The sequence below is a fragment of the Engraulis encrasicolus genome, chromosome 9 (assembly GCF_034702125.1).
Source record: "Engraulis encrasicolus isolate BLACKSEA-1 chromosome 9, IST_EnEncr_1.0, whole genome shotgun sequence".
NCBI classification, from domain to species: domain Eukaryota; kingdom Metazoa; phylum Chordata; class Actinopteri; order Clupeiformes; family Engraulidae; genus Engraulis; species Engraulis encrasicolus.
The window spans coordinates 34777551-34791109 of record NC_085865.1 but is presented as its reverse complement, the minus strand read 5'-3'; the positions used below and the strand labels follow the sequence as shown (position 1 = coordinate 34791109).

General features: G+C 43.9%; 1 protein-coding gene across 4 annotated transcripts in view; it reads left to right on the top strand.

Moving 5' to 3' along the window:
* The first annotated feature begins 631 nt into the window (after positions 1-631).
* The window catches only part of agla (amylo-alpha-1, 6-glucosidase, 4-alpha-glucanotransferase a), a 43226-nt gene continuing 30298 nt past the window's right edge, over positions 632-13559 (top strand). The window contains exons 1-5 of one of the 4 annotated variants that reach the window (XM_063207000.1): positions 632-719; positions 1473-1628; positions 3513-3723; positions 5929-6098; positions 8797-9000. In XM_063207000.1, coding sequence (XP_063063070.1) covers positions 1547-1628; positions 3513-3723; positions 5929-6098; positions 8797-9000 — 667 coding nt within the window. In that variant the 5' untranslated portion in view covers positions 632-719; positions 1473-1546. Of the gene's footprint in view, positions 720-913; positions 1020-1208; positions 1629-3512; positions 3724-5928; positions 6099-8796; positions 9001-13559 lie in introns of those variants that run through there. The other 3 variants (XM_063206999.1, XM_063206998.1, XM_063206997.1) reach the window with 3 other exon arrangements.

Here is a 13559-nt window from a genome sequence, read left to right as displayed (position 1 = left end):
GGAGTCGAATCGGCAGACTTTGGCCTACAAGTCTGACGCCCTAACCACTTACCCATGACTGGGATGAGTCCTGTGCCTGGGGTACATGTCACTAGTAATACTGCTGTGCTGTATAGTAATACCCGGCTTCATCACAGGAGGGCAGGGTAGCCTTTCTGGAGCTTATTGGGAAACTGTCCTGAACATCAATCACACAAATATTAAATAAATGAATAGATAAATAAATAAATAGCAAGAAGAAAAGAAAATAATTGAAAGAAAAGGAATTTTGGTGATGTTGGTGAATATTGATTTTTCTTTGGTTTGTCAAATTGTTACTTAGAATTAGACCATGCTATCAAAATAAGAATTATGAAAATACAATGTATTAAGTGTTATTGGTGCAGGCCTAATGTTAATTTATTAGCAGCCGCCTAAATTATTGGGTTAGTAGTGTTATGATAAACAAAACAAGTCATATTTTCCTTCAACAATGTAAAACAGGGATGGTTAAGTATTGAACATATAATCAATTCGGCTCTTTTGCCCAATAGTCCGAAGTATGCAGCATTTAGGCAACATGCGGCCAACATTTGAGTCTGTTTGATGCGGCATTGCAAGGGTGAAGTTGGAAGCTGCAGAAAGGAACTAGACGTTCCAATGTGCACGGATCCTGGCGCCACGCCCCCCGCACCACTGCAGCGTCTGGACAGGCTGGTGAACGCACGAACACGGAAGAGGTGAAATTGCTATCTGTTTAGTTTTTACTTTAGCCTAATAAAAGCTTATTGAACGCATTACTCACTGGCTATGTATGTCCAAAGCCTCTATGTAGTAGTCAATAATGTCGTAAATGCGCTGTCCGTGTTGGAAATGCCAGTGGCTTCACTGCTCTTACGAAAGAGGAAAGATACCGACTCGCACGGATGATGCCGTTGCCTATTAAGGGACAGTGTGACGACCCTGGAGGACGCCTGGCCTTAGACGGCCAGCAGTCTGTGTAAAGGTATATCATAGGCAAGACTAGAGGCGAGAGAAAGGTAAGGTTGTATTGGTAGGAGCTGAAACGCTGTTGCGATGCCTGTTGCAGGATGTGTGCTCTCTCCTGCTCTTGCCTTGTTCTTCTGCATGTCTGTTTATTATAGTTACGTAATTGTGTTTTTTGCGGGCTTGATAGTCCACTTGGGTTGGGTAGTGGTGGGAAGCAACAAGTTTCGTGTTTCTGATTCTGACCCTTTACCTTTTGCCTAGGCTACCCTTTCGGATGCATAGAACGCATGCATAGGCCTATGGGGTGATGAATGATGACACTGTGTTGGCAACACAAGTAGTCAGAATAGTAGGCCTATTGACTTTGTCCAGTCTCAAAGTAATCTGAATCACTTTAATGCTTGTGGGCAGTGCTGTGCGTATGTGATGATATGCAGTAATGTGCCATGTCAACACGTTGTTACTGGAACGTGCCCTATAGCGATGCTCTGTTCTGTCAATAGGTGGAAAGCCCTCGTGGAAACCCAGTGGCTGCACACCCCCTATGCAAAGGACATCCTAAAAAAGGAAAGGCAAAATGTTCCTTACAAAACAGACCCGAGTCATGTCTCTGAATGACATGGAGCGGTTGGACAGGACCCTGTTCCGCTTGGAGCAAGGTAGGCCACTAACATATTTTTACGCCTTTTGAACACTTCGAGTACCACACTCTTCACTGCTTGTCACAACTGAGCAGCATGGGCAAAAGTTGCAATGCAATGCGAATGTTGCAAATGTGTGTCGTCATAAAATTTGACAGGTCACAACTTGGCACGCATACACTAGGCAACGCGTACAGCCACACGTGCACAGGGAAACGGATTCTTTAGCTACTATATGGATATTTTCTTGATATTTTTAGTTAGTATATAGATAGTTTTAACAGCAGAGCTTGTCATCTGCAGATGCGTGTGTAGAGCTAAGCTGCTTGCGAGTGCGTAAACATCGCTAGAATGAAATGTACCTTTGCCATTTGCTGAAATGTCATGGTTAAAGTTGCTATTTATAGCCTGGTAACATAGTTTGTGCACCCTGTTGTCTGTCGTGTCATGGTTTCAACGTGGCGTATGGACTTTGAGGAGGAGTTGTATGTCAAAAGTTGTGGTCAAGGCTAGTTTGCCCCAAATATTAACAGTTCGCCAGCAGCGCACAAGTAGGTTACTCTGTCACGGTTTTTAAGCCACGCTGTTTGGTCTAGGACTAGGGGTGGGCAATTATTTTGGCCCGAGGGCCACATTGGGTTTAGAATATTGACCTAAGGGCCGGATGCCACAGACAACTTGCCCATGTCAATGATAAAACATAGTGTACGATGACGAAAGTCGGCAGCAATGATGTTCCTGCACATTGTAATTAAATGTATGTAGATGAAGCCTATGTATTTGGTTAATCTTAAATTCGCAAGACTCTTGTTTTAGGTAGCATTTTAAGAATATTGAGTAACCATTTGAATTTGGATTAAAAAGTTGTCTTTCTTGTAAAGGCTCTGGGGGCCACATGAAATGGCTCAGGGGGCCACATGTGGCCCGCGGGCCTGGGTTTGCCAACGTCTGCTCTAGGACTAGGCTCACACTACCTTGTCATAAAGGTCAAATAGGCCTGTCATTTTCACAAGTTGTATTCATAGAAGTCAGTTTCCATTCTTCTGTTAACACTCTGCATAGTATTCTTTCATGAAGATGACATTCCGACAACAAGCCCCTCCCACTACATGTACATTATGGAAGTTGCTGATCAATTATCCTCCTGCGTTCATACTGTATGGCGAATATAAAGTTTATTTTAAAGCATTCCATGTGCAGTATATCCAGTCTGAAAGGACCATTTGTATATTTGCTTGGTCAGCTTTTGAAGAATTGTCATTTTTTAGGAAAGAAAGGGGAAAACACTGCTGCTTAACCAAGTGACCACAGCATTGTGCTTGTTCTATGGGCAATGCTGAATACAGTGGATGCTTGCTCACTGTCAAAAGGGTGAAATGAAAGCTCAGCTTTGCATCCAGTAATCCAGGCCATACTTGAACCATATCCCACATCGTAGCAGAGAAAAAAATAAAATAGATGATATAGGCAGAGTATTAAACTTTTTAGTAGTTCAGTAGTTTTAGTTTTTAGTAGTTCATTTACCAGAAAGAACTCGTTCAGTGAACTTTTTCATGAATATTTAAAACCACCATCAGTTTGTAATTATTCATTATGACTGGGAAAGTTTCACTTTGTATACATGAAACAGTTGATCTTCCCCATGTCCACCACTTTGAATTTCCAGTAATCTTTCACAGGAAAAGTTACTGTACTTTGGTTAGACTAGTAGTGGATATACTAGTTCAGTACTTAGCAAATATTTATAAAAAGATCAAATTTTTGAATGGACATGTGCAGCATGCGATTGAAAAACGAGCAACTAAAATGGCATACTCTACCTTAAAGTCAACAGTGTACAGAAAATAATGTTGGATGACCCTTGGATTAACCCTTGCTACCGGTGTCTTGTGCCGCCACCAGGCTTCGAGCTGCAGTTCCGACTGGGTCCCACCCTACAGGGGAAGAATGTGCTCGTGTACACCAATTACCCGCAGGAGGGCCAGCGGTTCGACCGCTTCAAGTTCCAATCCCTGGAGTGGATCAACCCCACGGGGCACGAGGACGACTCGGACAAGTACTGCAAGCTGGACCTGGAGATAGCCGGCTCCTACCAGTACTACTTCAGCTGCGGGTGAGTGATGTGGAGACGAGAGGCCGTCTGGGGAAATGGGTAACGCTGTGGCAGGGTAGTTGGCTAAGAATGTATTAACATGAAGGAGGTGTGCACATAAAAAATTGATAAACAAACACAGGTGCCAGATAAGCATAGTATGTTTTTTTTATTAAGTATTTGAATATTCGAAAATCTACCTGTCCCTACTCGTGGCCATGAACCTTTTGGTGGTTTTAGTGTCAAGATGTGGTCCAGCTTGCAGCCCAGCGGTCCAGATCACAATCAGAAAGGCAAAGCTGAAGCTGCACTTGGGACTTTGTCTGTAGGCCACACATCTGCTTCACATCTTTTCCATGCAGTAGTGTTCAATGATTGTAAACCTGGATTCATTACTTACAATCACCTGGTTGAATTGGACAGGTAAAACCAGGTCAATCGGAATATGTGGCCCTGGATTGTAAGATCCAATGAATGCAATTTGCTCAACTTTTACTTTCTTAGACATTCGGTCACTTGCACAACCTTCGTTGACTCCAGTTGGTGTTAGCATTGGGTGAGGTGAGTGGAGGTGCAAAACGCACACCAGAAACAGAGGTGCTGGCAACCAGAAAATACAATTGTAGAAGGAGAGAGGTGCCGCACACTCACAAGTTAAATAAACAGTTTTTTAATGTGACAACGTTTCGGCCTGCCGGCCTTCTTCAGGTCACGTGTGTTGGGTGAGGTGCCATAGCATTGCTAACATTTTACGTCATCTAACTTAAGGGTTGTTGTTATAGCCAGATAACTGTTCAGATAGCCAGTAAAGTTATCTCTCAAGTGCCATTTCTTTCCATGTGCATAACGTTGTTATCATCTTGATGACTGTAAATTTGTCCTCTTTGTGAAAAGAAAATAATGCACACATCATTAGAAGTGCTTTATAGTATGCAGTATATACTAATACAGGGTAAATACTGAAGATCGTTTTTTACAAACAGGGGCACTACAGCACACTTGGGGGTGTTAGGCACTCATTTGCGAATAAGGGGCATTATTCCTATTTTGTTTTTCATTCTAAGGGGGGGGTTTCATTCATGAGCAGTTAGGGCCACTGACGGCTTTGGCTGGGCCTGGGACAAAATAATCTGAAAGGCCCCACTGCTCAATACATGCAATGCAGTATGTACCCAATTCTGGGGCCCCACTCTCCCTGGGCCTGGGACAACTGGCCCCTTTGTCCCTCCCAGTCAGCTTCCCTGGGCATAGCTATAAGTAGATATGCTAATTGGCAATATAAATTCTTTTAGGGGCTCATAGTCTGGCAAGCCACACAGGGCTGTGGGTCGGACCTTTTCGCTGTATTTTAACTCTTCAACCCTAACCTCTTAACATTTGTAGTTATATGGTACAAATTGCTTCTGCCCTTTCTTGGCCAAACTTATGACCGGCACTCAAATGACCGCTTTTTGCTAGCCGTAGCCATTCTGCTGTCTCCTGCTGTGCAGCCATGTCAGCATCTTGTCAAGCCCACCATAAAGATTCAACCAGAGGAGGAAAAAATAAAATGTGATTTGTGGACACGGGTTGGGGGAACTTAAGGTGAGAGCAGGACTAGACCAATTTGCCAGACAAAAATAATCTTGGTCGTTTGCCTTGTTGGTCCAGTTTACTAGGCTTAGGAGCACAGGCAGAAGAGGCATATCTGGCTGGACCTTTAAAGCTGGTTAGTTCTCCTCTTCTGCTGCATGCAGTGTATGTTAACACACAGCCCTAGTCGTTGTGTATTACTAATACAGTACAATGTAATGTAATGTAATATCATAGTGTTGTAGTGCTATGGGCAGCCTTGGCCTTGTGCTTAAGGAGATGGGCTTTAGATAAGAGGGCTACTGGTTTGAATCCCACCCTTCCACTTCCTGTCTCACTCCATGGCTGAGGTACCCTTGAGCAAAGGCACCTAACCCCACACTGTTCCAGGAACTGTAACCAATACCTTGTACTACCCCTGTACCTGTACCTGTACTACCCTGTGAAAAATAACTGTAAGTCGCTTTGGATAAAAGTGTCAGCTATGTGCAATGTAATGTAATGTAATGAAACGTACTATGGCAGTAGAGCTTCTTCAACAAACAGTAAGGCGTTCCACTGCATTACGTTTTATGATGCTACTGTACTATAGTATGATATACTCTGCAGTCTTGATGAGAGTGTGCATAAACCATGTGTGCCTCCCTCTGACAGGAAAGAGGAGAAGAATGGCAGTGGCTACATCGTGGTGGACCCCATACTGCGCGTGGGCCCGGAGAGGACCATTGTCCCCCTGGACTGCGTCACCATCCAGACGTACCTGTCCAAGTGCCTGGGCCCCCTGGATGAGTGGCTGGACAGGCTGCAAGTGGCCAAGGAAGCTGGTGAGCACCGCCTGCGGTTGTCTGCATGATCTTATGGTCACATGGTCACAACCATAGACATACAGAAGGTAGACAAATTGGCACAAGAGTGGCCACAGCCATGGATGACAGCACCACAAAACGAGCATCCGCCAGCGCTGCCATCTTGTGTGGGTATGGTAGACCTGTGCTCTTCAGAGGGGAAGCTCTTCTCCATTCATTTTTACAGTGCACAGGTCTGTCTCCAAAAGGTGTCTGCCACGCTTGCTACGACAAATGTGGGTGTGTGGACACTCTAGTGATTTCTTTTTTCTACCTCCATGTCAGTAACAGAAGAAGCTGGTTCAGTAGTAAACCAGGTAAAGTTAACCTTGCGGTAGAGGTAAATCATCTAATATAAGAGCCTGGAGCCCTAATTTTCTTATCTACGTAAATGATGCTTGTAGGTATATCGATCAGCAGCCTTACCACTCCTTTTTGGTTAGCTAAGCCTGGTTTATCACTTGACCATGTTCTTAGTATACCCCCCAGGTGGGCAAAGTATTTGTCCCCAGTTTCTGTGTGCAGGGCTGCCTGGTGCCTGAATTCAGGCCTGCATCAGTAGGCAACTTAATGTTTTGTTGCAGATGATCATAATATCGTTTGGTAGGGCTGTAACGATATTGTATAGAGCCGAGAAATGGTGATACGCAGTCATCATACTGTATCACATTGCGTATCGTGATCCGCCCTTTCAAAGTTCTGTTACCCTTCAGTCCTGAAAACAACATCATGATATGATGTGATGGTGCTTCAAAGCTTCAAAAAATCTTTTTACTTTTTAGAATTATTAGTATCCTCTTGTAACCCTTTCAACCTATAAACTATCAGTGTTAATTTATCATTTTATTTTATAAATGTTAGCAAAGATGAAAAAGCAATTAAATCAATTTCAAAAGATACATTTAAAATCGTGGGGTGTATCCATTGACAGTAAATAGAATGGACGCCAAATCAACGCTATTTGCCATTCAACGCTTTGAAGCCAGATTTGGGAACATTCCAACTTACATTCCACCTTAGCAACGCCAAACGCAGGTGCTGATTGGACAACAACAAGACTTCTAACGGTCAATCAAACCATGTTCTGATGTTCATTGGTCAATTTAACTTTTAATATCTCTCTAAAATAAAACATCACCACAAAAAATCACCACCCTGGTAAGTTGGAGAGCAAGGGGACCTACTAGTTGAGCGAAAAATGATCCCCCTGGAGTGGCATTTAAGGGAGATACAGGGTTTTATGTCTCTCATAGGAATGAATGGGATTTGGCCATTTTTTGGTCTTTTTGGGTCCAACCTTGGCTCCAACTTGGCTTCAACAATGAAATAGAATTTTGGCCTCCATTCTATTTACTCTCAATGGGTGTATCGAACCATCGGTCAAAGATCGTGATACACTCAACTTGCGATTCGATTTGTATCATCACAGTCCTAGCGTTTGGTCATTTCAGGACAAGCAACATTACCCGAGCAGAGATTCTTTAAGTATATAGAGATATGCCAACATAATAGGTTTCTATGGGCAGCTAAAGTGACCAGGTTCCGGTCCGCATAAAGGGGCGGGTCATAATACTCCTAGAATGAATAGAACAGTCCTTAGGTCTGCCTAAAGGGGGATTCCCCCCCCCTCCCCCTTGCGACAGTAGAACCCGGAAACAATGGGCCAGCGGAACCTCTCTCTTATCTACTCTCTCTGACTAGAGTGCCTGGTCAGTTAGTCTGAAATAGGAGAATGAACCTGTGTTAACCTCTGGTGAATGTGCTCTTTGGACATTATGCTGTAATTTAGTACACAGTTCGATCCAATGGGTCAGTGGCCCTTCTCTGATTATATTTGTACTCTCCAGTGACGTAACGCAGATGCGCAAGGTACCCCATAAGCCATGAGTCGTGTACTGCCTTAATTGATTTTAATACAGTACATAGAAATTATGGCAGGAGGGCCCCATACCTGCTGAAGTGCAAGGGTGGTGACCTTTACAGTCCTGGAAGTCCCTGTTGCTATGTATTGAGCGTTCCGTTTGCCACCACATGTAGAGTAGGTCAATACTAGCCTGGGAAATCCCATACTGCTGTGCAGGATCGTCTGAAAAACTGGCATGGAAACCCTTGCTGAAATCCTCCCTGAGTTTGTGAACCAAAGCACAGAACATGGAGGGAGAGCAAGACGTATGATTAGACAAACAAAAGCTTGTGGTTTGTTGACGCTCACGTTGTGTGATATAGTCTTGCAATAGCCAGGCTAGGTCTACACAGGGCTGCTGACAGCTTTGGCAGGGCCCAGGACAAAGTCATCTGAAATACGTACAGCATAATGGGGACCCAATTCTGGGAACCCCCTCTCCCTGGGCCCTCCTTTCATCTTCTCCCCATTCTCACCAGCATTGCCCTGTTGTTACTGTAAAGGTGATGATACACAGGGCAACTTTCTGAACAATGTTGCCGGGAAACAACATGACTGACTATTCATTTTTCTGATGGAGTGGTTGAAAAAAAGTTGTTTTGCTGTTAATCAAAGTTGTCCTAATAAAAAGTGGTATGTGATTAACAGTCCAAAACAACATCTTATACAGTAGTATCGTTGTCCAGACAGATTGCTCAAAAAGTTGCCCCGTGTATCATGGCCTTAAGACTCACCAATGTTGCTCTCCTCTACTTTCCCTTACTCCTTCTCCAGGCTACAACATGATCCACTTCACGCCACTGCAGGTTCTGGGCGAGTCCCGCTCCTGCTACTCCCTGGCCGACCAGCTGGAGCTCAACCCTGACTTCTCCCCGCCTGGCAAGAACTACACCTGGGCCGACGTGGGCGCCCTGGTCACCAAGATGAAGACCGAGTGGAACATGATCTGCATCACGGACGTGGTGTACAACCACACAGGTACCGTGGGCCTTTGTCAGTCAGTCACACAGCTGTGTATTGTTTTTTTTAGTCTTTTTTTATTGGTTAACAAAAAACAAACACCACAAAAAAAGAAAAACAAGCAACAAAAAAAGAAAACCAGAACATATCAGACACACATCACACATTAAACCTCCCATCCCGCCCATAGCTTCCCAACCCCCCCCCCCCTGCATTCTATGAAAAAAAGTAATTCTCTCCATGGAGTATATGTCATTCACAATGTCTGTCCATTCTGCCATGGTGGGCACGTCTGGCTACAACCATTGCCTTGTAATACTCTTTCTTCCAGCAGAAATCAAAAGCCCAAATAAATACTTGTTCAAGTGCACTTCTCTGTTTGTATACAGCTATGTATTGTATGACCAACTCGGTCTCACTTCCATGCCGGCAATTTCTGATGTCATTTGGCCAGGTGGTCATTTTTGACGCCAAGGGCATACTTGCTGTGTCGCATGTTGACGCATGTAGACCTAAGGCCTTTCCTTGACCTTAACTGTCAGTGAAGTACAGAAATGTTGGCACAATGTGAGGTTGTGCTTTTGAGTCGCGGGTAGCACTCATGAAGTGGTAACAACACTGGTGAGAAGGCCTTTAGAGTTTTATGCTTGGTCATGTTCACCACAGTTGATACTTTCAAACATCTAGATTTGAGACAAAATCTTCTACAGTATGTGAAGTTATGTCTTTCAATATTGAAAGTCAAAAAGCAGTAACTACATTTTGTTTGAACTTAGTTAAACTGGAAGTTGTAACATGCTGGGTGACCAAGTCTCCAGCAAACTGGGGCCTGTCTTTATCTCTCTTAAAGCGATGGTTCGGAGTAGAATCACCCTAATGCCATTTGAACCGTGACACCCATCCACCTTTACACCCGAAGTGTTTTCTGCCGCAGGCTTACATCAACAGAGTTGCCGTGTTATTCGATGTTTATTCCGGATAGCTTGACTCAAGCGCATATGGATCCTGGGCACCGTCTCCAAACTTTCCCCACAAAAATAACATGTCATGACACCAAACTTCTACAGTATAACAAATGTGGTTTGCACTCACAAAAAGATGAATTTGAAACTTTGTACATAGTCCAGGAGTTTATTAGTAACAACACACGAGACGATTAGCTTTTCTGCTGCTAAACATCCGTCGACGTCACTTCCTCCAGCTGGGACTTTCTTTATTGTAAGGTTTGTGTTTTAGTCCACAGCCAGGATATATGCACGAGTGTGGCATCGTCTTCTATTTATTAAACGTGGTAATATTTAAATCCGAAGTGGTTAATTTCTAGTTGTAGCGCAAGCTGTCTTTTTGAGTTTTCCGCCTTCCGGACTCACGTGTATTTGTTTCCATCAACAAAGTCCCAGCTGGAGGAAGTGACGTCGACGGATGTTTAGCAGCAGAAAAGCTAATCGTCTCGTGTGTTGTTACTAATAAACTCCTGGACTATGTACAAAGTTTCAAATTCATCTTTTTGTGAGTACAAACCACATTTGTTATACTGTAGAAGTTTGGTGTCATGACATGTTATTTTTGTGGGGAAAGTTTGGAGACGGTGCCCAGGATCCATATGCGCTTGAGTCAAGCTATCCGGAATAAACATCGAATAACACGGCAACTCTGTTGATGTAAGCCTGCGGCAGAAAACACTTCGGGTGTAAAGGTGGATGGGTGTCACGGTTCAAATGGCATTAGGGTGATTCTACTCCGAACCATCGCTTTAACACGCCACCAAATTTCACAACAAAGTACCAAGTAACTGGCTATGTCCTCCATTTCAAACTACCCCCAGATGTGTAATGCCTATTCAACACAAGCACTTCCTCCAATTCCACAATTGAGATGGGTTTAAGGTGATGACATATTACAGTAGTTCTATGACTGGTAAGCTACCTATCTGTGAGCCAACATGACAAACGTGTGGCAGCGGCACACCTCTGACTCAGTTGTATTATTTTGAGAGGATTTAAAGGCAAGTTTTCATTGAAAATGGCGCAAAAGGCCACCCTTAAAGAATTTATACAAAGAAAGGATATTTTGCTAGGAAGTGGCTTTGATGAAAGTTTGATTATCCAGTTAGCTCTGCAGATAGCTGAGCGAGAAGAAAAAGTAGTCTGATTAATTGTAGCTTCAACCAAGAGCATCCAACAGGCATTTGACTGACACATGCTAAGGGCATTTTCACACCTAGGCCTCTTTAAGTGAGCCGAACTCAGTCCTCTTTCAGTAGACCAAAAAGCAAACCGACAGCAAAAGGACTCTGTTCTGTTTTTGTTCATATTGTGAGTGTCTAAGAATAAGAACCGGCTAATCTTTCTGGTCCTGTTTGGCTTTTGTGGTGTGTCAGTCCTCTTTTTGATCAAACCAGGTCCTCTAGAACTCTCCTTAAGTGATTACACCTACCCTCAAACGCAACTTGTCAGGACTCGTAAGCAAACCGTACTGAGACCACGTCAATGAAGGTCTCAGTACGGTTCACTTTCAAGGGGTCTGGGTACACTTTGGAGCATTCACATATGCGCAAAAATGCTGAGTCACAGGTCTGAGTTCACTTAAATGGCTGTATGTCTGCACTCTGAGACATTATGGGATCTTGGCCAGTGTAAGCTTGCCAGAACTGTAGTTGCAGTAGCCAGGCTAGTCTCCACCTTCTTCCTATATTAAAGCACTGCCACACTTTTTTTAAGGTGTCGTAAATTAAGGTAGCCTAATAAATGCTTTTATATGGTTGGCTTATGGCCACATTTAGGGTCATCAAAATCAGTAAGAATAGTTTCAAATACAACTGGATTGCCACATGCAAGGATTGCTCTGAAGAAGTTACCTACACAAGTAGAGAGACTAAAAATGCCAAGATTTAAATAAAAAACAAACAAAAAAAACAACGTTCACCATGTTTTCAAAGGGTCCCTCCAAAGTGCTTGTTTTTGTAGTAACAGCTGTGAGTGATGGGCCTTGATTGTCTCTATCTTCATCGCAGATGCAGTATGTGCTCTAATTCGTTGGTCTGTATTGAGCTGGGGCTGATTTGAACAGGCAGATAGATAGATCATGGCAAAGTACAGCACAGCACTGCACTGTGTGTACTGTATTGTCTGAACCTGGCCAGGGCAACAGTAGATGCCGATTGTCCCCCACGTACTGCTCGTGGCACACAGAGGTGAGGCCTGGCACGCAGGCTGGCTGGTGGGCGGCCTGGCGAGCTGGTGGGCGGGCGGGTAGGAGGGCGAGCGGGCGGGCAGGCTGGCAGGCGAGCGGGCGTCAGGCTAGTGTTGCACTTGCAGCTGTCTGTGTTACATCATCAAGTTCAACTCAGAGTCTGTCCTGAAGGTCACGACTACAGGTCTATGTCTCTCCTCCTCTCTCGCTCTCTTGCTCTCTCGCTCTCTCTCTCCTCTCTCTCCTCTCTCCTCTCTCAAACATACTGTATCTCTGACACACACACACATATAAACACACACTCTCTGTATGGGTCTCTCTCTCTCTCTCTCTCTCTCTCTCTCTCTCTCTCTCTCTCTCTCTCTCTCTCTCTCTCTCTCTTTGTCTTTCTCTCTATCTGTGTCTTTTTCTCTCTCTCTCTCTCTCTCTCTCTTTCTCTCTCTCTCTTTCTCTCTATCTCTCTCTCTCTCTCTCTCTCTCTCTCTCTCTCTCTCTCTCTCTCTCTCTCTCTCTCTCTCTCTCTCTCTCTCTCTCTCTCTCTCTCTCTCCTGCTGAGTGAGTGTGTGGTGAGAGGCTGATCATGGCACGTAGTGAGACTGAAGACTGGAGAGGCTTGGTGTGACCGATGGCAGTGGCATGCCATGACCGAGTCACAATGCGGCTGCCACCTCTTGACCTTTCTAGATGGCGAGCTTATGAAGGAGGTCACAAGACAAGAAGTGACTGCCCGTGACATTATAACTTGTCTTTCCTAGAGGTGGCACATGTATCTTCCAATAAGCCTTTCAACACCTCTTTGCTGGTCCACCACAATTTCTAATTCCATAACATTATTATTCTTTAATGGAATGTGGTTTCTCTCTCTGCACCCTGAGTAGATCATTTTCATGTATAGCACTCAACACATTAAGAAGTTTCTTCTGAGAATTCTGTTGTTGTTCTGTCAGGAGTTTAATTGATTTTCATGTTATTTAACAGTAGGTCACAAAGAGGTTCGGCTGGTCTGATATTTCGATGTAGTGGTGCCAAAAGGCTATAAATCAATACCCCTCTAAAATTAGCCAGCCGATTTGCAGCTCCACGCTAAGAAATGTAAACCGTAGGAGTCCGTCAGGCTGCGAATGCTCGATCGCTTCATCGCTGAGGGATCTCTCATCACTAAATCACTGTGACATATGACATAAAAATGAAAGGGGTCTGAGGATTTTTTTTTAAGTGTTGAAATGAAATGAGAAAATATTCATTCAGCACCTTAAAGTTACACTGTGCAGGAAATGGTCAAAAAAGGTACTACAACTATGCTGCTCATTGAAAATGGGCTGCCTATTGCCAAATTTGATCTTTACATGAACGTTTTCCAAGTAATCAACTAATATTTGCTAGTA